Source organism: Boleophthalmus pectinirostris, unplaced genomic scaffold, assembly GCF_026225935.1.
Source record: "Boleophthalmus pectinirostris isolate CB_2022bp ecotype Guang Dong unplaced genomic scaffold, ASM2622593v1 HiC_scaffold_52, whole genome shotgun sequence".
NCBI lineage: Eukaryota > Metazoa > Chordata > Actinopteri > Gobiiformes > Gobiidae > Boleophthalmus > Boleophthalmus pectinirostris.
Window position 1 is genome coordinate 1 of NW_026571414.1, and position 25,000 is coordinate 25,000.

Genomic DNA, 25,000 nt, shown 5'->3' on the forward strand with positions numbered 1-25,000 from the left:
AGCATTGCTAATTTAATCAGGAAGGATGTTTTAATTTAACCTAACATGGTACTGATAATTCACTCCTCTTAAACAGAAGATGCTTTTTCTCCCATGTGACAAATCTGCTTAATTATCTAATAGCACATTGTGATATTATTCCTCTGAGGGAAAAATTAGAAGGAAAATACAGAGGGGGCATAAACATTCTACAGATTTCAGCATTTAAATATAAAAAAAACTCTCCCCACTCTTCACTCAAATGATGCTGCATGCTTGTCCTGTCTAATGAAGCCAATTTACCAAAAAAGACAACAGATTTGCAGATTTGCCATAGCTAACCTGTGTCAAGTCGTTTTACAGGAGACTCCTCTTCCTCCTCTTCATCATATCTACTTCCACTGTGCTTCCTCTTTCTGTGAAGAAGGTTCTCCAGCCTGGGTATGACCACTGACAATATTGACGTAGAGCCCGAATCATCTTCAGATCCCTCCTCTTTCTCAGTGCCATTGCTTTTATCAGTTATCACCTCTTCAGTTTTAAGGACCTTTTGAGGACTAGTAACTTTAGATTTTTTAAACAAAATTGCAGTTCGGCGATTGACCGCGCCTGTGGGCTCTGCAGCTGTTGATGTATCCAAAAGACTGTGTCTGTCTAATAATGAACTTTCATGGGAGTGTCCATTTAAACAGGGGGCAGAAAGCAAGTCTGGGATTTCTTCATCAAATAAAGTGGGCATACTGCGTGTTTTGTCATCACAGGCTTGTTCTATGTCTATTGGTTTCAGTGTTGGGGGCTCGGGGTCTGCTTCTGAGTGGATGAGAGGGGGTATAGAGTTTGATGGCTCTAGTTTTGGAGGAAGAGATTTGTCAACTGTATTGATGACAGAAAAAAGACAGAAAAAAACAGTTACTTCAGCTACAAATTATTTTCATTATTCATCTAAATACTTAAAATGGTGGTTCCTAGTTTAATATGCTTATTGCCAGTACTATCCTGTGATTTGTGGACAAGCGCTTAAAAATTCTAGCAATCTAGAACAATGTGTCAAATCAGTAACAATTCAGAACAATTCAGAATATATACTTTTATATTTCCAAGAAACACATTATAAAGAGTCCCATTCCCCAAAGTAACGGCAATATATTATATTTATATGTATATACTGAGCTCCTTTGCAAATCTGTGTAGATTATTTAAAATAGTTCATTACCCATTATAAGGACTAAACGTTTTCAGTTTATACTCGTGGTCAAAGCAAAAATCTGAGCAAAGTAAAATGCTTCAAATTATTATTTCACTTATTTATGGCTGATCGGTGCTACTAATGAAAACCATCTCTCCGATAGCCTGTGAATACCATACATACCTTCATCATCTGTAAAATGCCCATTTATTTTTAATGTGTCTTGTTGAGGTTTTTGTGAGTGGCCTGAGGATGTTGGGTTGGAAGAACTGTGGCGGTGACAGGGCTGGACTCTCTTCAGACTCATTTCATTTCGCACATCGTTGATGGTCTTTTTGAGGAGTTTGAGGCGTTTGCTGCGGGAGGGACTAGACTTCATGGCGAATGTCAGATCAAACTTCTCCAGTAACTGCTGTAGCTGCTTCTCAAGAGGGAGGTGGGCGCGGTTGGCTGGGGCTAGTACACGGTCAACTACAACAAAGACAAAGACCAGAAGTGAACAACTATGTTCTTCAAAGCAATTAGAATAGAAAGATTCAAAGGTTAGAAAAGAAAATGTGCTGATGAGTAATAACTAACCGGTTTATCAAAAGAGAAACTGTTTGAAGTAGATCTTGCACTAAAATCTGTACTAGTAAGAAACCATAAAGATACATCTGGAAACTATTTGGGCTTCCACCTACTTGTCTCCATGAAGATGTGATTGCTTTGACAAAAAATTTTCACAGCATGGCATGAAACTTGTTTAGCACCATGGAGATAAGCACGTGATGCCACCAGGCCAAGTAAAATTTAATTATTTATTTGTTTGTTCTTATTTTATTTTCTGTAATCTCTTTAATCAGTTTCATTATGAGAGAGAATTTCAAATGACATTGAACTGAATATAGAAAAATTTCAGTTTAGTCTCACCATCTTCCCAGGAAAATGCAGGGACTGTTTTCACTTCAGGAGCTTCATCCAAATGTAGGCCACTTTCAGTATCAAAGCCTATGGTCTCTAGGTCCCGCCGTGCTTTTCTCAGCACAACCCCGCCCTGATCTCTGAGCCGGACAGCAGCACGGTGAAAGTATGTGTCCTTGGAGTTGTACCTCATGCAGTTGTCAATAATCAGATTAAAGTCTTCTTCAAACTGGGTAAAGCTTCTGTAGACTTGACCGTCAATGCGCTGCCGCATGGTGGAGAAGTCCATGGGATGTTTAATGTGGTCAAGGTAATCAGGCACCTAAAAATAATAGTAAAAGATAAAGTAAATTATTATCATTATTATTAGTGGATTCAATATATTGCTTGCTCTTAACTACAGCTCAGTCAATTAACGTTTGTCCTTTTTTAAGGACAAAGGCACTAGAACTAATTTATCTCATTTTAGGTCATGCTTAGCCCTAATACAGGCTTGATAGTCCAGGCTTTTGATCAGGTGGTACTCAGAAAAACAAATAAAATCTTAGGTGGTACTTGGTGTGAAAAATTTGAAAATGCATTAATTAAACTAACAAAACAAATAAGGTGACATTTTATACAATCAAAGTAACAGGACTAATAAAGTAAACATAGACATGAGGTAAAATAAAACTCACCGCCCAACGTGGGGCTCGAACCCACGACCCTGAGATTAAGAGTCTCATGCTCTACCGACTGAGCTAGCCGGGCTTGTTTAAGTGTTGTTTTTGTGGGCTTTGTGGGTGTCACCATCTGCTGCTGACAGTCATTCTCAGGTTTCACACCAATCAGGAAGTGGCTTTACTCTTACCAAAAAGCCCACATCTCTTAACATACTAAACTGTGCATATACAATAAACTGAATCAGAGAGAACTGTCAAGAAATCTAGAAATTTTATTAGTTATTGTGATACACATGGGCACAAGCTTGGATCTTTTCATCACAGGATTTGCTTTTATTACAATCATCTCTAATCAACACCATTGTGTTTGTATGGTATGTCTTAATAAATTCATACTCAAACTGTCAAGGCACCTATCAAAGGTTCAACAAGTATAGATTTTATATGCATGTTTCAATAGATTTGAGTAATAATGATTATAAAGCTTGAAGCCAACTATGTGTTTTTGGATTTTGAGAAGACTTATTCAATCCAGTCCATTATAGAAAGAAAACCAATCGCTCAACATGAGGCTGGAACCCATGGCCCTGAGATTAAGAGTCTCATGCTCTACCGACTGAGCTAGCTGGGCTTAAAACTGAACCCCTATGACATGCCAATAAAAAATACATATATATATACATTTATTTAAGCAATACCTCAGTAACATCAACAGGTTGGGCATAGATCCTTGCTTGGTCCTTTGCTTGTAGTTGGTCCAAAACACCCCTGAGAAAAATACTGAAGGGGGTCAACTGAATCTCAAGAAGAGTCTCCTGAAGCCTAATCTGGGAAACACAGAAGCATTGCTTAGTTAGACTCGCTTCAAAACAACAAAGAACTCTTTGAATTACTCGTGTACCTAAACATGCCCAATAGACTCATGACCAAGCTTGGTGCATGTGAGTGACCGAGGTCTCGAGATTGTCTGGGTGCAAACACTGTCCCTTACACTCACCAAGTTACTCACTGAAACTGGTTGGGATGTGCTTGGGATGAGCCAAACACAAAGTTTAGTCACAAATACCTCTTCTCTCTTGATCTTCTCCCTCTTTCGGATAAGTTCCAGTAACAGGCGCGCTCTCTCCAGGTCGTGCCTCAGACGGTGCCACTCTTTCAGCTGAACTTTAAGGGCTCTGCTCTCCTCATCATTCCTTTTCTGTGAATTTACATTTATTTGTTAAAAAATCATCTCTCAAGCAATGAGAGGGTGTTTTTTGTTTGTTTAACATTTTGATTGCATTTTGTGTTTTGCCCTACACATGTTGCAAATTGACCCCAAAAAATTTTTAACCAAGCAAATATAGCTCAAATGAAGGTTAAATGTAGGTTACTTCAGGGCAACAGCTACAACTACTTAAAACAAACTCACTCTAGTCTACAGTCTATATTACTAGGGATGGGACGATATGGATTTTTTAGCGCTGATATCTGATATTTAGCCAATGGCAGTGACCAATAATAGATATTTGCTGATACTGATATTTTGTATTTAAAATTCAGAGCAAGGCCCAGAAATGTACCTAAGTTAAACAATCACAAATAAACTTTTCACTTTTGTAAAAAATAATAACAAAATGTAGTTTAGTGGGATTTAAAATATTTTATTAAAATATCAGTATTGAATGTCGTTATCGAGAATCGCTATAGACTGATATAGATATTGGCCATTTGGTGTCGATATCAGCTGATACCAATATATCGCCCCTTCCTAATTCTTACAACACTTTAAGAGTGGGGTAAAACATTATGACCATAAGGCCACCACAGTAGAAGTACTGTAGTAGTAGTAACTTTTAAATTAAGGTTACAACTAAAATGACTCAATTACACATGCCACTGTATTATAGATTGTTACATAAAAGGCTGTGCAGGACATAATGTTTTACACCTGTTTAGTGCATTTTCTACTAACTACTGGTAAAAGTAAAAAGACTGATGTTGTTCAGTGGTTGACTGACAGATGAACAAACCGGTTGTGCATTCTTCTTGGACTGGAGGCTTGTCTGGAGTCGTTGGATGAGGGGGAGGTTGTTCCTGGACTCTCTCTTCAGCGTCCAGTAATTCAGGGCGAGCTCAACAAACGCTCTCTTCTTTTGAACAGACACCTGGTTGAGGATAGTTTGTAACCTGGGGCAAAGCAGTAGACAAAGATCAGTTGAAAGAAAAAGTCTGGAAGACATTCACCGCAATTCACATAAGTTAATGTTGCCAGTGCATTTTCTTTTAAAACTAGTCTGTTTAAAAGAACATGCCTTTGATAACAATTTTTATGTCCAAATTAACCTACATTAAGTGTATGGTGATGCTGGCCGAAAAAAGTAAGCATTAGTGTCAACATGAATGCTCCTTTAACAGAGCGTGCACTGTTCTACATAAGATTTGCATACATTTCAGGAGGCTTAACAAAGAAGAGGTGGGCTCTTGTGCCAGAAGGATTTTGAATGAAAAGGCTAAAACCACAGTCTATGGCTAAAACTAAGCTTTGTGTACTTACAAAAAGCAGCTGCAGGCTGTGATAGCAGTTATAGTAATTGTAGTTTTTAGTTTACAGTGTTGACAAACAAGTATCATGGACAGAGCCACAGTTGCAATAATTCAGAAGAGTTACTCAGAGTGCAATAACTGTGCATTTTGTCACAATTGAGTTAAGACCAAAAACCCCTTTATAACATCTGTTTTATTTAGTGACAATATTTATAGCTCTACTCTGTTCCATTGAAAGATCACTCTTAAATTATGTCTTCTCAGATCACCTTACTTATGCCATTTTAATACACATTTGGAGGTATAATGTGAAATCATTGGTGATGGTTATGGCCTTCCGATGTTTATTAAGTATTTATTCATCATACAGTAACACATAAATATACTACAATTAGTGCTTCTCTGACAAACAGACAGAGTGTGAGAACTTTGTAGAGCAGTATATTCTGTGTGTGTTAGATTTCCGTTTGTTGTACCTGTGAGTGGGAAACAAAGGCACTGGGCTGGCAGGAGTTTCATCTTCACTTTCTACTTCAGGCTCTGTTTTTTTAGTCTTCTTTTTCAGATTTCCTTTCGAATGCCCTTTGTCATTCTGCTTACATAATCCATTTTTTGGTTTGATTTTATTGTAAATGTTCAGTGGCCTTCTTACACAACCATGAGGCGTGTGCGATCCGCAGTAGGCTGTTTTCTTCACATAAATGTTGGCCTCTCTTGAGTCCGCCCCCTCTTTGACTGGCTCCAGCTTCATATAAAGACCAGCCTTTTGGGCACAGCTCACATGAAAAGCAGTGTAACAGTTCACTTTGTGGCACTGGATGCACGCCCCAACACCTTTTTCTTTACAGAGGTAGCAGGTGAGTTTCCAGCGAGTAGAGGGGATTTGGCTGACCCCGTCTATAGGTTCAATAAAAGTTGGATTGGCAAACCCCACTTCAGGTATCCAGAGTGCACAAACAACATGCCCCCAGCAGTCATCGTCAGTCCTTTTCACTGCTCCTCCTGTGTTGGGACAAAGAATACAGTCTGCAGGCTGATTAGGAGACTGGAGGCAGTGGCGGCACAACCACTGGCCTTCTGGAATATAAGGAACACCGTAGCATTCCTGGTGCACAGCAATGCTACACATACCACAAAACAGAATGATATTGGCATCGTGAGCCTCACTAGCCATGCAAATGCAACACACTGAATCATCGTCTAACGGAGTAAGGTTTTCACTGCTTTGATCTAAACTTTCCAGATACACCTCTTTCTCAAAACGGTCAATTAAAAACTCAAACACATTGTAGGACACTTGACTAATGCCCTCACTTCGCCGTTTCTCATTGACCAAATCCAGCCAAGCATAGTCTTCCTCATCCATGTCATACTCCGTTTCCTCATCCAACTCTTCTTCAGTTTTCTCCTTGTATTTATAGTAAGCTGCAGGGCGCTGACGAACCGCTGGAAGGTTGTATTCAATTGTACGAAATTGTGGCTCAGGAAGTTTTGGGCCAGGAGGTGGCAGGGGTGGTTGTCCATGTTGATCTTCATGACAGCTGATTCCCATGGCGGCATTTCTTTTTTCTTTGTTGTTTTTTAACCTCACAGACCTCAGAAGAACTTGTTGTGGTTTGTCAGCATTTTCTTTATTACTTGTAGACTTCATCATCTCCTGCAACATGGGGTCATCATCTGTGATCACCTCCAGCTTGTCGAATATGCTTATTCGGTGTATGCGCCCATCCACCTCGAACTCCACCATGCGCTGGGCTTGTTCGTATGTGAGAATCTGTTTGTTGGGAGAAGGTTTGATAGGAGACGGCGGCCTCGGTGGAGCTGCAGCACGGGGAGGCCGAACTCTTTTCCTCATCTTTTTGATACTCCGTGTTCCTGTAAAAACACATACCAAATGAGACAAAAATGTAAGGCAGAGCAATTATCTTTCATTGATTTAAACTAGAATATTATAGAACTTATGTGAAAATATGATAAGTGAAATATTTTACAGACTTATATACAAAATGAATTATAAACATTGATTATCCCACATAATGTCCATTATGTTAATGTGCGTTTGCACTTAACAATTTTGTCTATTCCAGTGTCTCATTCATGTGTCACTGAAGCTCCTTCAGGTGGTACTTAGATAGCTCTTCAGTATGAGGGTTTGTCTAATTTAAGAATCATTTTATCCACTTTTTTGTTTAGAACTACAGTGGAAATGATGTAGGCCACTTTCAGACAAGGTTTAGAGCTGGAATAGTGCCGCTATATACTTTACTGTGATCTGGTGGTACCCCGAAAGCCACCTTTTCTTTGGTGGTACTTGGTGTAAAAAGTTGAGCGCCACCGGTCAATCTTCATACTCTAACCCTAATAAGTGATGCTTCCATTGTGTTCACTGCATTTTACAAGTATGAAGGAAATTTATCCTATTGATTGTGACAAAATATTTGACTAAAAGTAAAACAAAAGTTTTGATTGTTTGAACAGAACAAAGGAGAGACCCTCATTGAAATTGTTTTGTTACTTTTAGGGGTTGGTCACTGGGCTCAGCGGGGGCATTTAAACCCCGTGAGAGGCGGTCACACCGCTCAGTTGAGCTTGGACTACAGCCTGGTCAACACTTGCCAATTTGGCGTCAAAAAGCAACTGGCTTGTCTCGGACTTGGCATCAAATTAGCCAAGTTGCTAACAATAACATAGCTAAAAAGCTAGCTAGCAACTAAGCCGCCCCCAAATCTGAGCAAATGGCGTCAAACACAACGAAGCATTTTAAACGCCCTGTGTTTAAGAGGTTTGGAGGCACTATGGAGAAGGTTCGGGACGCTTTCCGTGGGTAGAGAAATAAAATGATGTGCACATACCTCCGTCTGTGAGGTTTAGTTAGTAGATGGAGATGATGGCTTGTCCGCAGCTTCACAAAGCCACGATAGGCCCTGCTCGGCGGCTCTAGCTCCGTGCACACTGTCCTCATCCGAAATACACTCCTTGCTATAGCGGTAAAACAGAAGGCGTATTCTGGACCGAACGATACGTTTGCTTTAAATTTCGCTGTTTTACAAATATGTTTGTTCTTTAAAAGCTAAAAGGGTATAGCAACTCCTTGCTAGCCATCCCCGAGCTAGAGAACAGCGGAACAGAGGTTCATCCCCCAACAACAATGCTCTCGAAGCAGACAACTCCCACCCGCAGCAGCGGCAGCGCACTCAGAGCAGCCAGAGCCATGGGCCAGACGAGTGACGGAGGTCATGTTGGTGTTGAGCTGTAGCGCTCACACAAAAGCCCATCTGTCACACAATCAATGCGTCTCCCTTTGTCAGCCTGTGTATCCTTATTGAGACAAAGCTTCAAACAAAGCATGGATCTATACAACAGAATATATAACGTTAGTATAAGACAATGTTCTACCCATCATCGAAATCGATTTAGATAAGTACAAGTTTGTGGGTCATTTGGGTATTTGATGGAGTTGAAGAGGCTAAAACGTGAACAAACACCAAGGGCCATGGGCGCACGTTGCCATAACAACAAACGCACTAACCTTGTGCGTGAGTGCGTCGTCCCCATAGTCTATGCTTATGTCTATGGTCGTTCCAGTGACTTTTTACTGCTACCAAAACTTGGCTCATTCTTTTATTCAGCCTTAACTGGTCCTTACGAATTGTGACAAAAACGGACAGTATGTACAGCAAATTATGGACCCATGTGGCGAGTAACATTCACAATACAAATACTTTTTTAATTCAGTTTTTAATTATGTCTATGTTTCTGACAAGTCACGCATTTATGAAGGTCACAGGCTATGCAGGCTATAGACTATATTAGTATTTACCATGGATGTATTGGGTATGGCCCATTGAAGTATAATGTCACAGTTTAGTTTGCGTTCTGTGGTTACTGACGTTTATTTTTAAGTATGTTATTGTATTAGTTTTAGCAGAAGCCAGTGAGTAACTGAAAGACTTTGGGGAGAGACGTATATTTATGTTTTCTGTACGGATTTGTCGCTGGGTCGACCATGGGTTCGACCTCTTTCTGTGACATCACCATAGCCGCTCTTTCTTCCGTCCGCCGCTGGGTGGCGCTGCACCGCTGCGACCGAGCGTGGACTGAGCAGAGCAGGAGACAAAAGCAACAAAGTGAGCCCCTCCGGATCAATCAAATGTGTCAGATTTAACTGTTTAGGAGCCGAAACCAAGCGCTGATATTGCCGCACAGCACCGTAAGTATCATGTGATCATGAACGTGTTTCTAAAAGTAGATTAAATGTAACCAGGGCGTTGTAGCATGGCATGGTCTGATCCAGATCCGTGTGGTTCGTATGTGGCCACGGCTGGTTCTGCCTCAGCAGGTTAGCTTCTGTCCTGAGTGTGGCGTAGCTGCAGCTAACCAGTTAGCTGTCCAGCGGTACACTGAGATTTAGCCTTTTGTGGCTCTTCAAGAATAGTGTTTTGGATCATCTTATAATGTGTGGGATTTCTGTTATTCAGAGCCATGTGACATAAGTTTTGTGTCCGTGTCTGGATAACTGTGTGTACATTAGCAACGATGGTTAGCATTATGATGGCTGTATTTACTGTAGTGGAGCTATAAATGCCATCAGCATGTTTCATCGGGTTAATTATTTAGCACTTGCATAAATAATCTCGACTTTATGGCATTCAGTCATTAATTACACCGGCATGTATCTTTTAAGTGAATGATTGTGAAAGCTAAGGGCTAGCTCATTTTTTACTGCCCCTCCACATCTTCCTGATTAGCACTGAGACCAAACCCGGAAAAACCGGTGTTGAGATGGCCCACGAGATAAGTCCTGTTACTTTATTTAATATTTGTTTAAACGTCCATATAATGGTTTCTGTGTGATGCTGTGTACTGAAACAAAGTGCGTGTCCTGTATGTATACACTGTGTATACACGGGTCAAGCTACGCCTTTGTAGACGTGGAGTTGTCTTCAAGCGTATTGTTATGCATTTTTAATTTCTTTCTAATTGAAATAAATCAACTCTGACAAAAAAACTGCAAATTGTAAAAAATAAAATACCATACCAAGATCAATATATTATTATAAGTACAATAATTTTACAATGGGTGCAGCATCATAATTGCACAGTTATCAGATTATTACAATATTTTGTGTGTGTGTTTATGTACAAGAGGAGAAAATATAGAAATGGATGAGGAGAAAAATATAGAAAGGAATAATTTACATATGCATTGCACCTTTTTAATGAGATTCAAACAGGTTCAAGTAGTTTTTCAAAAGAAATGAAACTTTGTTTATGAAGCACTTTTAATACTGTGTGTGTCTGCTCTTTCTGCTTCAGATCTCCTTGAATGGAGTGGGACAGGCAGACCTCCTGTGCCCCACGCAGCCTCATCCAAACTACATCACCTGCGTAATGCTGCTGTACCCATGACGACACCCGCTGAAACGCCCTTCATCTGACAACACTGGCCTCATTACTCACCACAAACGTTTGGGCTGCTACAATGGATGGAGAGGAGGAGCTCTCTCACATGAGCGATGACTTGGACAGTGACTTTAACAGCATCATAGAAAGAAAAAAAAGGGAAGCAAAAGGGAGATGCTTAAGAATTGAGGGAGAAGATGGCTATGTGTTCCAATCCTACAGCTTGCACTCACATAGGAGCTCAGCCACAAAGACGGCTCTCTCTAATCAAACTACTACACTGGATACTGCAAAGTCTCTTAATTTATCTCAGGTGAATAAAGCTAAAGTATCAGATTCTCAAGATGGTGACACTGATAACATGGAGTGTGAAAACTATGAAAACAGAAATGAAGAAACTCTACATAACAAAGACAATTGTGATGTTCTAAATGGCATAGAGGACATTCCTGATGATGAAAGTTTAGCCTTCGGCAGCTCAGTTGGCCCATTTGTAACTAAAGACTGTGATGATTATTCTAGTTTACTAAGTGGATACTCAAGTACACTTTATGATGTTGCAATGGACGCTGTAACACAGAGTCTTTTATCATCTGTAAGAAGTCAGTCAAATGCAAGGAAAAAGTCCCCTGCCTGGAATCACTTTTGCATATCTCCACGAGACAGTACCAAAGCAATCTGTTTATACTGCATGAAAGAGTTTAGCCGAGGTAAAAATGAGAAAGACCTAAGTACAAGTTGTTTGATGAGGCATGTACGAAGGGCTCACCCCACTGTGCTTCTACAATATGGCACAGATGCTGCCTCGGCCAGTTTCACTAACTCTCTCGCCTCACCTTTAATACCTCTCTCTCCAAACTCACCAAAAAATGAAGACTTGACAAATGATGTCATTCCTCCCGCCTCAAAGATCACTTCACTGTCCACCTCTGAAGGAGAAAATTCAGACCTGTCATCCAAAGAAGTGTTACCCAAAGTCGAACCAAAACTAGAACCATTTGACAATGGTGACTCTTTTAGCTCTCTACTCTTATCATCACATTCCAATGACATTAGTGAAGAGCTGTCGGACGGAGGACAAGAACGTCATCCTGGGACCACCAAAAGTGCAAGCACGCGTCGCAGGTCTGCTGTATGGAAACACTTCTATCTGTCACCTACAGACAGTTCCAAAGCAGTGTGTATTCACTGCATGAATGAATTCAGTAGGGGTAAAAATGGTAAAGATCTCGGAACAAGTTGTCTCATACGGCACATGTGGAGGGCCCATAAAGAGGTAGTAATTGAGGAAAATGGACAGGGCAATCACATTCCCCCACCATATACCGCCCCACCTTCCCTTTTGTCTCGAACTCAGCTGCAAGATGCACTGGACATTATAAAATCTCCCCAGCTTCCCTCCTCACCAGAAATATCTGACTATATACCCCAAAGTCTCAGTATCAAAGATGAGTATGAAGAAGTCCTGCTCCTACCCTCAGAGCAAGAGTCATCTCTCAATCTGTCTTTAGCTGCTCAAGAATACAGCACGTCCCTTGACTCGTCACCCTGCAATTTGTCAGAGGGGCCAAGCACCACTCAGGACCATTTAATATTTCAGCAAAACAAAAAGATAATGAAAAGGGTGAAGTCTGAAGTGTGGCATCATTTTATAGTGTCACCAGTTGATCAGTTAAAAGCACTGTGCCGATATTGTCCGTGTGTCATCAGTCGGGGAAAGCGGGGTGACTTTGGTACAAGCTGTTTAATGAGACATCTTATGAGACGCCATCCAGATGTCCTCAAAAACACAAAAGTTGAGGACAAAGAAACCTCCCTGCTCCCCTTTACCAGCCTCATTCCAACAGATGAACTTACTTCACAAGAAGTGGAAAGTCCTCCTGGAAAAGAGAAAAAGTCACCGTCAAGTAAGAAGACATCCAAACTGTGGAATCATTTTTCTATTTCTTCCACTGACCCCACAAAAGTAGTTTGTTTGCACTGTAACCGCACAATGAGCAGAGGCAAGAAAACAACAAACCTCGGCACAAGCTGTCTGTTCAGGCACATGCAGAGGTTTCATGGACATGTTCTTGAAAATAAAAAGACTTCTATCTCAGGTGATGTGCCCTCTGCTGAAATAGATGTAAAACAAGAGCTAACGTATGAACAGAACAATGACATGTATGATGAACATCACCCGGTTGCCAAAAAAATTACCAAACTATTAGCAGAAATGCTTGCACTGGATCTGCAGCCCTCAGCTATTATGGAGAATGCTGGATTGAACAGACTACTAGAGTACCTTCAGCCTCAGTATTCTCTGCCACCCTCCTCTTACTTTACCAGCACTGCCATACCTGACATGTATGAGAGGGTCAAGGATGTAGTGCTCACTCACCTGAAAGAAGCTGAGGGTGGCGTTGTGCACTTCACCACCAGTATTTGGGTCAGTAGTCAGACAAGGGAATACCTGACCCTCAACGCCTACTGGGCCTCATACGAGTCCAGGGTTAAGCCTCAGGGTCAGGACTTTCACTGCTCTGCTCTCCTCAGTGTCTCCCAAATAGACTGTGATACTGACATGCAGGACATCCCAAAGCAGCTGGAGTATCTGTGGGACACTTGGATCACCTCATCAGGGCTGAAGAGAGGGTTTATTGTAACTGACAACAACACCATTAGAAACACATTGGAGGACCATGGCCATGCCACCATGCAGTGTTTTGGACATACTGTTGACCTCATTGTTAATGAAGCCATAAAGAGTCAGAGAATGGTTCAAAACCTCCTGAGTATAGCCCGAAAGATATGTGAACGTGTGCACCGCTCAGCAAAGGCTAAGGAAAAACTGACTGAACTGCAAAGGGTGCATGAGCTGCCCGAAAACCAGCTGATCCAAGATGTCCCCTCAAAATGGAGGACGTCATTATTTATGCTGGAGCGGATGGTGGAGCAGAGGAACGCCATTGATGAACTGTCCATTGAGTGCAATTTCAGGGAAATAATCAGCTGTGATCAGTGGGAGGTGATGCTGTCAGTCTGCAATGCACTGAAACCTTTCGAAGTGGCCTGCAGGGAGATGGTCACTCGCACTGCCACTCTGGGACAAGTCATACCACTCATACACATCCTCAATAGAAAAATAGATCTACTATTTGATGAGACTGTAGGTATTGACAATATGCTGAAATCTCTCAAAGAGGCAATGGTCAGTAGAATGTCCTCAATGCTGCATGACCCCCGCTACACCTGGGCCACAATGTTAGACCCACGATACAAAATTTCCCTTTTCACAGAGGAAGAGGCAGAGTGTTGTAAACAAGACTTGATTCGTGAGCTGGACTCGGACTGCACTACCTCAGATGAAGTAAATTCCCATTTGGCCAATGGCTGCGACGAGTCTTACAAAGCATCCAACTCAAAAAAAGACAACCTATGGACTCTTATGAACGACGTTAGACAAAACAAATATGAGGAGAAACCAAAGTCTTCAGAGTTGGCAGTGCTGGAGTACCTTGAGGAAGACATACTTGATCAAAACTGTGATCCACTTGATTATTGGAACCTTAAAAAGTTCTTGTGGCCCAATCTAGCCAAAGTAGCCGCCCGTTATGTTGGCTGTCCCCCCAGCATTATCCCAGCAGAAACATTGTTCAGCACAGCGAGCGTCAACTGTGCCCTCAATCAACCTAGACCTCTACTGGAAAACATGGAAGGTCTACTCTTCCTCAAGGTTAACCTGCCGATGATTTATTTTCAATACTGATCCTATTATAGCATTAGCATCCCTTTAAAAACCAGGACCAAGCCACGTAGCTGTGAAGTTAAGGTATTTTTAATTGTACAATATCAATTTATACACTGATTTTTCAATGCAAAAGACTTGGAGGGTTAATTGTATTGTACTACTGTTAAACACTTTGAAAAGTGTATCAGGGAGGGAGGGGGTTTCTAGCTGTAGGGGTTTGTTATGTGTTGCTTGTAAACAATTTTCTTTGTCTCGTGTCTTCTCTCTTTTTGTGCCTTACCAAAAAACTACTTCAGGTCAAAATGCTGTACAGTTTTTTCTTTTTGATTTTTGATCAGATCACATCAGGATGTTATTTGATCAATTTGAATTATGATCACTGATGTTTTTTGTTTTGTTTTTTTAAATGAACTTTGGCCCAAAAATAAATGCTGTGACTGAAATATGTGTTTAGTTAATATTATTTAATTTCATTGTGAATTGTGGCTCACGGTACTGTCATTTAGAAATAGAATTTTCTATTTTACTTAAACTTGCTGAAATGTTATTGCTGTATTTTGAGAGTAAACCATTTGTCTTGATTATACAAGTTGTCCATTAAGCACAATTTAGGTTTATGTCTGGGATTAAATTATGGATTTAATATTGAGTAAACAATGTACTGTACATTTTTATAATAAATAACTTCAGAACCTAATTTGATAAATGTTTTAGCATTGAGACTGGAACCATGCAAATTTTGCAACTGTTTCTAAATAAAGGTTTTCCTTATGCACAGAAATTGTATTTTCATTTTTAAACTTTAGAACACTGATGCAAACATGGTGTTAAAAATTTTTACACAGCAGTATTTTACTTTCACTCAACTAATGAATTGTGTCAAAATTGTGCAATATACTTAGGTTTAATGATTCATTTTAACTTGATGGAACACAATGGAAACAAATAGAAATCTAAACAATTGTACAAAACCGGCACTATGCAAAATATTTTGGTCCTATTTAAGACATTTTCCATACCAAATATAAACTATAAAAAACTTATTTTCCAAAATAGCTGTCTTATCAGCTGTCTTTGATCTGCTCCATTAGTACAGTCTTTTGTAGTAGCTGCACATCTACAGGTGGAACATGGAATAAGTTCAGGACTGTTTTACTGTAGCCATATATGAAAGCCATAGGTTGATGAGTCCCTCGTAGTTGTTGTATCTTGGTAACATTTGCTTCCATTAATAGGTGTGTATACAGTTTGATCTCTGGATTTGTTGGGGTCATATCTTCACGTTTGTCATATCTATAATAATACATTGATTAGTACGTGTATTTTTTATGGTATTATAACTGACAAGAGTCAAAACTAAAACTGATACAAACCTCCAGTTTTTGTGCAGCTCCAAGAATCTTGATACACCAGTTTCAGCTGCAAACGTATCTATATGAACAATGACATCTGCAAAAAATGTCATTGAGAAAAATGTTAAAGTGAGCGAGCACAAAATGAAACACTAATGATAAACAAATATTTTTACTTGTGTTTGATGGCTGTAATCTGTGCAGTTCTAACATTCCCTTGCCTCCTGGGTAGTTGTGATGGGACACGTAAAGGCAAAAGCCCGAGTATCCTGTGTTCACGAGAAGATGACCAACAACAACTATAGACCCTAGTTTGTACATCCATGACTTATGATAGTTTGACAGACTGAAAGAAAGGCAGTTCTGTTGTGTTAGTTTTTTGGAGATATTGTGTATGTAATTATATATTTATTTTAGAATAATTTCAGTAAATACTTACATGAATGAGCATCCTCGAGCAGCCACCAAGCTTAGCACTGGGAAGGTGTAGATTATGAAGCGCAGCTCTTTATGAGGCAACAGTGAATACAAAAGGATAAATCCCACAGTGGGAAGGAAAATAATCCTCATCCGCCGATCAAGTAGGCCAAGAGGGACGAAAAACAAGGTGCATCCCAAAGCTCGGGGCACAGCAGAGTAAAAGTACCACAGAAAGGGAGAGGTTTACTAGAGAGAGCAGTCAAGGACAACATAATGTAAAACGCATCAAAACATTTACAGTGTAAAAATGAAATGAAAGGATATTCCCCAGTTTGAACTTTTGTTGAGGACAGTGTTGTACCACAAAACCTGTCCCTCAGGCCAAAGCGGTTTCCCCCAAAAGAATGTGTCTACTGCAACTGTAAGTCCTATAAAATACAATAACACATTTATAACCATGTAGTCGTAAAGATTCTGATACAGTGAATATACTAGATGTTAAACTTACCTAAAGACAGTATACCAGCAGGCAAGGCAAATGAAATTAGCTTTACTATGCCAAGTCTCCTGCTTAGTAAAGATATCAGTAACATCAGACCCATTAAGATGCATAACTCTGACCGAAAAACAATGATGACAAAAGCAGAGAGGCAAATAAAGCAGCCATATCTTTGTGCCATCCAAGATGTGAAGGCTACAAGAACTGTGAAATAAACATGTTCAACCGTTAGTGCACCAAATATAATATTTATTAGTTTTCAAATAATTAAAAGAACTTACCAATAGGTAGCGCAAATATATTGGGGAGTGTTCTCGTGCTGTAAAACATTAAATGGAACTGGGAAGCGCATGTAACACAAAAGATCCCTGCCACTGTGGAGCCAAACTGCCTCCTCACCTCTCTTTGCATGTACCAAAGTGCTCCAATGACACACACTCCCAAAGATGCACGTACTGTAAATGACACAAAACCCAAATACATTACATTTCATTTATATTATTAGAAAAGTAACAATATATAGAGAGCATTTTTATTTACCTATTAACTGTGCATAAAACTTTGAGGTGTTCATTTGTTGAAACAAGAATACAACAGGAGAGCTGAGACCAGACAAAAGTAAGGGCCCAAGGAAAGTCCGTGGAACCACTCCTGGGAACTCATGATGGTCATACTGAAAATGCAAGATATTGATATAATGTTAGTTCATGTTAGTACAGTTTGGACTATTACTTGTACGAGATATAATTTGCATTTGGAGTATCTGTTGTTGCTGAACAATAACAGTAATATTACAATAATTACAATAACAATTAAAAGACTGCAAATACATTCTTTATGATACTGATCATTTAAGGCTATATTAAATATTCAGCTTGGTACTGCTACTGCATTCCTTACCTTCTCAAACTCAAGTCTATGGAACAAAATGTCATGCGCCGCTTGTAAATTAAAGCTCTCTTCTACTTTTGTGAAAGGGCATATATATAAATGAAGGAGAGACACAGAAACTAACAAAAACAGTAGTGACAGCCCCCAAACATTCCTCTTTTCAGCCATGACAGCGCCAGACAAACACTTCCGCCAATGACAGGAAGTAGTATTCTGGTTTTATTAAATCTGTAAAAACAAAAAAAAAAAAAACATATATTTGTTTGCTTTAATCATAAAACTGCAACTACGTTTATATATCAGTCGAAGAACTATGTTTAAACTGGAACTGTAAGATTTTAAAATATTTTGTTAAGGTTCCTGAATGTTCCACGTGAGAAACGTTCTGTTTGTCCCGGGCGTGGCGGCCTCTCATTGGTTATATTTTTGATTGACAGGTCTTTCTGATCAATCAGCATCAGCCACAATTCGCCTAAGAGGCTGACGCGGAAATCTAAAACCGCATCCCCCTTTTTTCAAAGCCGGCATGTAAATACAGCTTATTCGTTGTTTGCATAGATAACGCTAATTTAATATGAACGGTTGGAGAAGGTAGTTTAGATGTTAGCGACGCTTTAGCGGTTTAGGAGCTCCGAATGGTTGTGCCCTGATGTGCATGCGATCTGAGCAGAAATGCTACTATCCTTGGGTCTAGATCTGCGGTTTTTGCGGCTATTGTTTTGTGTTTTTCTTGTTTTCATGTTTCAAGCAGCAGAGGCCAAGCAAGACTTGAAGAGCGCGTGTTCGACCTGTCGACAAATCACTGATAACTTCAGCAAGGTGAGAGTACGAGTCCAGATCTGTCAGTGTTCTTGTCCTAATGTTTATCATCCCTAATGAAATAGTCTTAATGCTTAGTCTCACTCCCTTCTCTTTTTAGGGCCTTGAGAAAACAGCAAACCAGAACTTTGGAGGAGGGAACACTGCCTGGGAGGAGAGAAAACTATCTAAATATGAAACAAGGTGAGGACAGATCTTGGATCAGTGCATTGTATGGGCTATAAAGGCCATACACACCACACCATCTCTACATACAGTGAGCAAGGTGCACACCTTCCTCATTGTATGTAGAGATGACTGTGTTCCATGGGCTCAAGAGCTACACAGCATACCAGATAAGCAAAACCTTTACACAAGTTTCAAGCCAGTTTACTCCCTGTGCCAAGTTCAGGTAAACACTAAATAGAAGGTTATTTGAGAATGGACTCCTGAGGAAGTAGTCACCAGGTAACTGTGTGGATGCTGAATGTTGCAATATACCCAGATATTGATTTGTTGTACAGTGAGTGTTTTCACCATGTATTTAATAAATCTAAATGTATAAAGTTAGTTTCAGAAGAATGGCAGTTACCTAATTTCCACTTGTATTCCCTGCTTAAATCAATGTACCCTATTACCTTTGTTTCAGTGAGATTCGTCTGATGGAGATTATTGAGGGGCTGTGCGATAGCAGCAGTTTTGAGTGCAACCGAATGCTAGAAGAACATGAAGAGCATTTTGAAACTTGGTGGTTCAAGAGGTATGTGTGGGCCAATGCACATGCACTTTTTCCTTTTACCTCTGACATTGGACCATTTCAGTTTTCAGTATTCCTTATGACTATTGCTGTGCAATTTCTTAAATTGTGATTAAATAATTTATAGATTGCTGTGATTAGCATCAGCATGATCTGTCAGCCAGTCTTGTTGCAGTGAAAGCATGCGGTTTAGGGAGGTGTGAGTTAAAAAATCTAATATTGTGATTGATCATTATGAGGGGGTTTAAGCATACTGTGTACCAGAAATGGTTACCATAGATTCATGTCTGCAGATTTGTCTACCTATCTTTTGTTTCAGCCTGAAGAAGTATGAAAGAAGTATGAAATGAAATGAGATTATTGTTCACACATGTCAGTAAATTATCCAATAAAACCTTATTTGTAGCAGCAATAGTACTACAAAAGTGATGATACTTTTAGAGTTAACATTAATTGCTGTTTTGGAGGGCAATGCTGAGTGTTAAAAGCATTGTGTTCAAGCTTTTAATGTCATGCAAGTTTGGTAACATCTGACTAGACTCATAATTCAACCTGCAGGTAAATAAACAGTTTTTATTTGTAGGAAAGCAAAAAACCCTGATCTCCACAAGTGGTTCTGCATTGAGACTGTCAAAGTTTGCTGTCCAAAGGGAACCTTTGGTCCGGATTGTAATGGTAAGACCCTTTTAATACAGCTGTTTTTCCTGTGTATTTGATTTGCTGAAATGTTTTCCAGCCTGTGTTGGAGGCTCTGAGAGGCCATGTCATGGCAATGGACAGTGTGATGGTGACGGGACTCGAGGAGGGAACGGGAAGTGCAGCTGTGACTCTGGATATGATGGGGAATTCTGCCTGGACTGTAGAGATGGATACTTTAATGAAGAGAAGAATGACACATTTTCCCTCTGCACAGGTACTACATATTTTGACAAAAGCTGACAAATAAAGCAGGTTGCACTAATAGCAAACCTGGGGTTGTTTTCTGTAAACAACTAAATATAAGCTGGTCTTTATTTGTTTGTTTTTGCTTATGGCAGAATGCCATTTATCCTGCAAAACCTGCAATGGACCAACTCACCAGGACTGTGATGAATGCAAGGATGGCTGGGAGGAAGATGACAATGAAGCTTGTGTTGGTAAGGAGACATTTTAGGAGACACTAATAGTTACTATGACTCAATTAAATCTTTATTAAATCTCTAATATAAAAATCATGTTACCCAGATGTCAATGAGTGCACTAAAGACCCCACACCCTGTAAAGAGGATGAGCACTGCCTTAACACCGAGGGTTCCTTCTCATGCAAAGGTAGAGAAATGTAAAATATCAAGATCTACCTATGATGTCATAGTGTGATAACCATATTACATTGTTTTTTGTCATTGCTAAACAGCTTGCGACAAAGTGTGCTCTGGCTGCACTGGTCCAGGACCAGAAAACTGTAAGGCTTGTGCCAGTGGGTATCAGGACATAGAGGGCAACTGCACTGGTATGTTTAAAAAAATATATATATTCTTGCATAATTATATTGACTTACAAGGCGTTTAGGAGAGATAACTAAAAATGAAAATATCAATAAAATGATTGTGTTTGGATAGATGTGGATGAGTGTTCCCAGCAGGAACCAGTCTGCACCAAAGAGCATCAGGAGTGTGTAAATACGAAAGGCAGTTATCTGTGCATCTGTGCATATGGATATGAAGAGGAAGAAGGAGAATGTGTCCAAAAGCCACAGCCAGGTGAGGGCAGCCTTGTGTAAATTGCACATTTGTGAAGTACATCAGGCTTGACTTCACTTGAAATGTGTGTGTGTGTGTGTTTTTTTTTTTTCTTTTTTCTTTTTTTTTTCTAATTCCAGAAAAAGAACCATCAGAAAGTTCACCAGATCCTGTTGAGACATCTGAACATGTGGAGCTTTGACAACTGGCCAAAGCGGTTGATTTTAAACTTGACTTCAGCACTTAGCACATCCTCTGGACTCAGACCAACAAGAGTGGTTACAAGTATTTTATCTGTCTGGGATCATGGATTTCTGGACTAAGAGACATTTAACTAATTTTTTTTCATTTTTATGTTTCACGTTTGCTCAACATGTCGTGTCATGTCTTTTTAAAATAAGGAAGGAAAGGTATTAAAGAATCTAAATTTCAATTTAATTCAAATGGTTTGGAATTTTTGTTTTAATTCAGAATTGTGATCTTTCTTGAAGGTAATTTTTCAAATGGTGTAGTGAATAGACTCCACCACCAGATGGCAGTACAAGCTCATAGTTAAATTGACGCATCACCAAAATGGCTTGTATTCAGTGAATTAATACTGTCGTACATCTTTACGCTTCTCACAAAAGGATTTATTTAAATGCAATTTAAATTAGAGCTATAACAGGAATGATTGAACACCACCGTACTTTCCTACTTGATGAATAACAAACTGTAGTAAACATTCCAAAATTTGGGTCGGTCTACATGACTTTTGCTTGTCTTATTTTGAAATTGAATTGGATTAGTCCTGATTTAATCCTGTGCTCTTAACTAATGCATTATACCCGAAAAAAGCAGCTGTAAAGAAAATATCTACCTACCTACCTAAGCAGTCTTTAAGGGAAGTGCCTGTTCCCTGTGCTTCCTAGTCACATAATTGGGAAACACCTTTTAAAGATCCTGTTCAGTGGGACCTTCCTGTGGCCCTCATTTGGATCAAAGCATATTTTCCTAACCCTGGTCTCACATTGCCATAAAACTCTAGCTTCCTGCGTAGTGATGTCAGCTGTTGGGACTTGATAGGACCCTTGGAGGTGGAGGTGCCAGAGCCAGTCCAGACCTGCCTAAACGGGAGGTGCAGCAGCTGGGAGGCAGTCGCACTCAGCCCCCTTCTTAGCACATAACACTTACAACACTGCTTCTGTTTAACCCCACAGCTCAGTTACCTAATGCCCCAAGATATGCCAACAAAGGGCACGACCAGCATTTATCTGTCATTGGGTAACAGTAAACACAGCAAAATTAGATCTCATGCAAATCTGGGTTAACACTGGGTTGGAAGTAGAAGATAGTGCAACTTTATCATACATTTCTAAATAATATAACTATTTGGATTAGCCACCTGCCTGTCTCTGTAGTGATTTTTATTTATTATTAATTTTTTGTCTAAAATGTTCCACAGTAAGGTAATACAACAGCTATATCTATCCTGCATTTAGTCAATTCCAAAATTATTTTTGCGAGTGCGGTTGCCTCTTCACAGAACTGACCTGTAAATTAATCGGGTGACATCTTCATTGAGACAGATAAGTTTAATGCCATACTGGAACATTCTAGCCAAAGCAATACAATCTTCATGGAGACAAGCAGGTGGCAAACCCCGCACCATCAAGTTAGGCGACATATTGTACTTTTAAAACCTGGTGCTCAGCCGAGACAAAAGTGGGTCTGAACAAGGTTTGAACCACTACCACAGTTGACTGAATACTAGCCTGTATGTTGTAAACTGCCAGTTACAAAGGAGACCATTATACATTGGCTTTCCTATGTAATGTGCATAGAGTGTATATATAAATGAACTAAATAGGAAATAGGACGTGATCATGGGGGTGCTTTTGGCTCCATCAACTCTGACTCCAACTGACTATACACTGAAAACTTAGCACCCCTCTCTCTGTAACTGCTGCAGTGAGCCTTGTCATTTTGATCTTAAAATGTTCGTATTAACCTGCTCTACATGATCCCAGTGTTCATGTTAATTAATGTATTGTAGGCTAAACAACAATATTTAACTTTCTGGAGGTTGAGTGTCATCTGCATGATTCAATGGAAATAAACTAAAAAAACATTCTTCAGAACAATTTCAGTGGAGCTAGATCAGTTTTATGTCATAAGTAACATACTGTTGCATTAATGGGGTTACTGCACTTCATTAAAGGTGCAGTGTGTAATGTTTCTGATGAAGTGCCTGTCAAATGTAGCCAGATTCATCAGCTGGTTTCACTTTGTGGAAACCATCTGACCTTGCAGCGTTCGCTCGAATTCGTTCGCTCGACTGTAGGCAGGTACTTTTTTTTTATTTAACCAATCGCTGCTATTTGGTCATGATGTATGTAATGCACCACTAATGGGGCTAACTGATATATTAAGCTTTTCCCAAATCCCGTAGGAAGACTTTAAATCCTTGATCTCGGGAATCGTTACCAACACAGAATGTATGACTCTTCGCTGATTGCCTGGTGCCCAGACTTGCACTTCCAGGGTTCTTGCAAACCGTCTAGTGTATTCCGATTCCTGACCTAGTCCCTGCAGAGAAATGTAATTGAGTGGAGGAACTAGATGGCTCCACCCTGGCTATGTCAAATGCTTTTCTCCATGGAAATGTTATTGTTTTGTGTGAAATGTTTTACAGTATGGTATGACTTTCTATCATCATGGAGACCAAACCAGATCAAGCACTTCTTCACACTGCTCCTCCTCTTCATCTGTTCGTCCGAAAGTCGTGCCAAATTTTGAGAAAAGGTTCACGTTTTTTTCAGATCTGCTCAGGTCAGATCTGTGAAGAAACAACCCCACTCACAATCAGATTATGTTTTTCTTGGTGTTTTTTAGCTACAAAACCACCTGTAATTGAATAAATGTAAGGTAGAGGTGATGGACCCTCCACCAGAAAAGTTACACAGTGTATCTTTAAGTATCAGTAACTTACAACACCATCTAGTGGTGTAAAGTACTTCAGGCTTTTTGGTCACATTCCAAAATCCATGGTAAATAGTTCTATTTGTTTTGGCTTATAGTAATACAGCCTAATTGTGAAAAGGTGTAACCATGAATCATCAAAACATTACTGGGAAAGAACAGGTATAATAACAACAACATTACAAACAATAATTTAAAGAGCCCATTAGTCAGCGGTAAATGTAATGTGTCATGAAAGGCTCAAGGTAGAAGCTGTTTGTCTCCGAGTGGACCGGGACTGAGAGCGCTACATCAGCAGCAGCTACGGTTAGCATGACTCAGCACAATGACTAATGCATGAGTCAGCCTATAAGCTAAGATACAAATGTAATGGATGTCAATTGATCTGGGGTTTTAGGTGATGGTTTTGTAACAGGAGATTTGCCTTTTGTAAAATAATGCTATAGAATGTAGTTGTAAAAGTGAGATGCCTATGAGTAACTGCCAACTATGCTCTTTGCAGTAACGGAGGTCTATTGATTTTAGTTCAGGAAAAATAATATACTCAAGCCACTGTTATAATGCTCCTGAGAAGTGCAGTGTTTCTTCCTGCTGGAATTTAAAGTCCTTGATAATTTGTTGTGTTAGTGTTTAAAAGTTTATCTTGACATTTTGATTCTATACATTTAATGATTGTGGATTAGACCAATATATAGCCCTGTAGAGGTTTAGAATGAAAAATGAATAATGGGTCAATATTGACATTTTTATTCTAGACCAACTATGATCATACCTTATTTTTAAAATTTGAAGGCAATATTTATATATAAGTTATTTAAAGGGCTCATATTATTTTTTGACTTATGTTATAATGTTGTTTCCTCATCACAAACCTGGAGTTGTTTTTTGTTCATTCACATGTTTAAAACACAAACTCTGATTTAGGCAGAATTCTTCTCTAAAACAAAAATGTGGTAACACAGGAAGTGCTCCACTGTGTTAAACTCCACACACCTTCAGTCGAATCGGTTGGATGAATTCAGCCCTACCTCTATATGACATCACAAGGTGGCAGAGGTTGGACCAAGTCGTTATTTTGCAAGTCTCAAGTAAGTCGGATGTCTTTGTCAAATACAGGCAAGTCCAAGTCGAGTCTCGAGGCACTGGCCCATAAGTCCAAGTCAAGTCCAAATCGTCTGTTTTGAGCTTCAAGTCATTTCAAGTCTTTAAACTTTA

At 39.7% G+C, this 25,000-nt stretch overlaps 4 protein-coding genes and 2 non-coding genes across 8 annotated transcripts; 2 read left to right on the plus strand and 4 right to left on the minus strand.

Moving 5' to 3' along the window:
• Positions 1–229: 229 nt before the first annotated feature.
• brd1a (bromodomain containing 1a) lies at positions 230–8,563 on the minus strand. 3 transcript variants are annotated; one of them, XM_055163133.1, is made up of 8 exons: positions 8,109–8,563; positions 5,733–7,131; positions 4,731–4,899; positions 3,797–3,928; positions 3,429–3,557; positions 2,078–2,390; positions 1,349–1,636; positions 231–852 (listed from the first exon to the last, which is right to left on the minus strand). In XM_055163133.1, the coding sequence occupies exons 2-8, from the start codon at positions 7,109–7,111 to the stop codon at positions 317–319; spliced, it is 2,946 nt and encodes a 981-aa protein (XP_055019108.1). In that variant the 5' UTR covers positions 7,112–7,131; positions 8,109–8,563; the 3' UTR covers positions 231–316. The 3 variants fall into 3 exon arrangements, with proteins under 3 accessions (XP_055019110.1, XP_055019108.1, XP_055019109.1); XM_055163134.1 differs by having other exon boundaries at positions 232–852; positions 4,743–4,899; positions 8,109–8,562; XM_055163135.1 differs by lacking the exon at positions 8,109–8,563 and having other exon boundaries at positions 230–852; positions 4,743–4,899; positions 5,733–7,127.
• On the minus strand, positions 2,746–2,818 carry trnak-cuu (transfer RNA lysine (anticodon CUU)). Its single transcript has one exon. It is a non-coding gene; the product is annotated as a tRNA-Lys (tRNA).
• Positions 3,289–3,361, minus strand: trnak-cuu (transfer RNA lysine (anticodon CUU)). The gene has a single exon. It is a non-coding gene; the product is annotated as a tRNA-Lys (tRNA).
• Positions 8,564–9,307: 744 nt separating the features above from the next.
• On the plus strand, positions 9,308–15,170 carry zbed4 (zinc finger, BED-type containing 4). Its single transcript, XM_020926650.2, has 2 exons — positions 9,308–9,466; positions 10,573–15,170. The coding sequence occupies exon 2, from the start codon at positions 10,739–10,741 to the stop codon at positions 14,405–14,407; it is 3,669 nt and encodes a 1,222-aa protein (XP_020782309.1). The 5' UTR covers positions 9,308–9,466; positions 10,573–10,738; the 3' UTR covers positions 14,408–15,170.
• Positions 14,461–17,735, minus strand: alg12 (ALG12 alpha-1,6-mannosyltransferase). Its single transcript, XM_055163136.1, has 9 exons — positions 17,561–17,735; positions 17,201–17,333; positions 16,942–17,115; positions 16,670–16,864; positions 16,485–16,589; positions 16,181–16,403; positions 15,918–16,087; positions 15,763–15,838; positions 14,461–15,682 (listed from the first exon to the last, which is right to left on the minus strand). Exons 1-9 carry the CDS (start codon positions 17,717–17,719, stop codon positions 15,454–15,456), a joined length of 1,464 nt encoding a protein of 487 aa, XP_055019111.1. The 5' UTR covers positions 17,720–17,735; the 3' UTR covers positions 14,461–15,453.
• A 299-nt stretch (positions 17,736–18,034) lies between these two features.
• creld2 (cysteine-rich with EGF-like domains 2) lies at positions 18,035–21,262 on the plus strand. The gene is made up of 10 exons (XM_020926583.2): positions 18,035–18,370; positions 18,471–18,553; positions 18,999–19,109; positions 19,690–19,781; positions 19,843–20,019; positions 20,144–20,242; positions 20,331–20,414; positions 20,500–20,595; positions 20,705–20,845; positions 20,965–21,262. Exons 1-10 carry the CDS (start codon positions 18,224–18,226, stop codon positions 21,024–21,026), a joined length of 1,092 nt encoding a protein of 363 aa, XP_020782242.1. The 5' UTR covers positions 18,035–18,223; the 3' UTR covers positions 21,027–21,262.
• The last annotated feature ends 3,738 nt before the right edge of the window (positions 21,263–25,000 follow it).

What these genes read in the sequence shown, in the direction of transcription:
- brd1a (XM_055163133.1), bottom strand. Translation starts at nt 7,111, where the DNA reads ATGAGGAAAAGAGTTCGGCCTCCCCGTGCTGCAGCTCCACCGAGGCCG. An exon ending in AACCTGTTGATGTTACTGAG is followed by an intron (nt 2,391 to 3,428) that starts GTATTGCTTAAA and finishes TATTATTTTTAG; the next exon opens with GTGCCTGATTACCTTGACCA. An exon ending in TGCATTTTCCTGGGAAGATG is followed by an intron (nt 1,637 to 2,077) that starts GTGAGACTAAAC and finishes TCTTTGTTGTAG; the next exon opens with TTGACCGTGTACTAGCCCCA.
- alg12 (XM_055163136.1), bottom strand. Translation starts at nt 17,719, where the DNA reads ATGGCTGAAAAGAGGAATGTTTGGGGGCTGTCACTACTGTTTTTGTTA. An exon ending in GTTTTATGCACAGTTAATAG is followed by an intron (nt 17,116 to 17,200) that starts GTAAATAAAAAT and finishes TGTCATTTACAG; the next exon opens with TACGTGCATCTTTGGGAGTG. An exon ending in ATTACAGCCATCAAACACAA is followed by an intron (nt 15,839 to 15,917) that starts GTAAAAATATTT and finishes CATTTTTTGCAG; the next exon opens with ATGTCATTGTTCATATAGAT.
- zbed4 (XM_020926650.2), top strand. Translation starts at nt 10,739, where the DNA reads ATGGATGGAGAGGAGGAGCTCTCTCACATGAGCGATGACTTGGACAGT.
- creld2 (XM_020926583.2), top strand. Translation starts at nt 18,224, where the DNA reads ATGCTACTATCCTTGGGTCTAGATCTGCGGTTTTTGCGGCTATTGTTT. An exon ending in CACATTTTCCCTCTGCACAG is followed by an intron (nt 20,020 to 20,143) that starts GTACTACATATT and finishes TGCTTATGGCAG; the next exon opens with AATGCCATTTATCCTGCAAA. An exon ending in GGGTTCCTTCTCATGCAAAG is followed by an intron (nt 20,415 to 20,499) that starts GTAGAGAAATGT and finishes ATTGCTAAACAG; the next exon opens with CTTGCGACAAAGTGTGCTCT.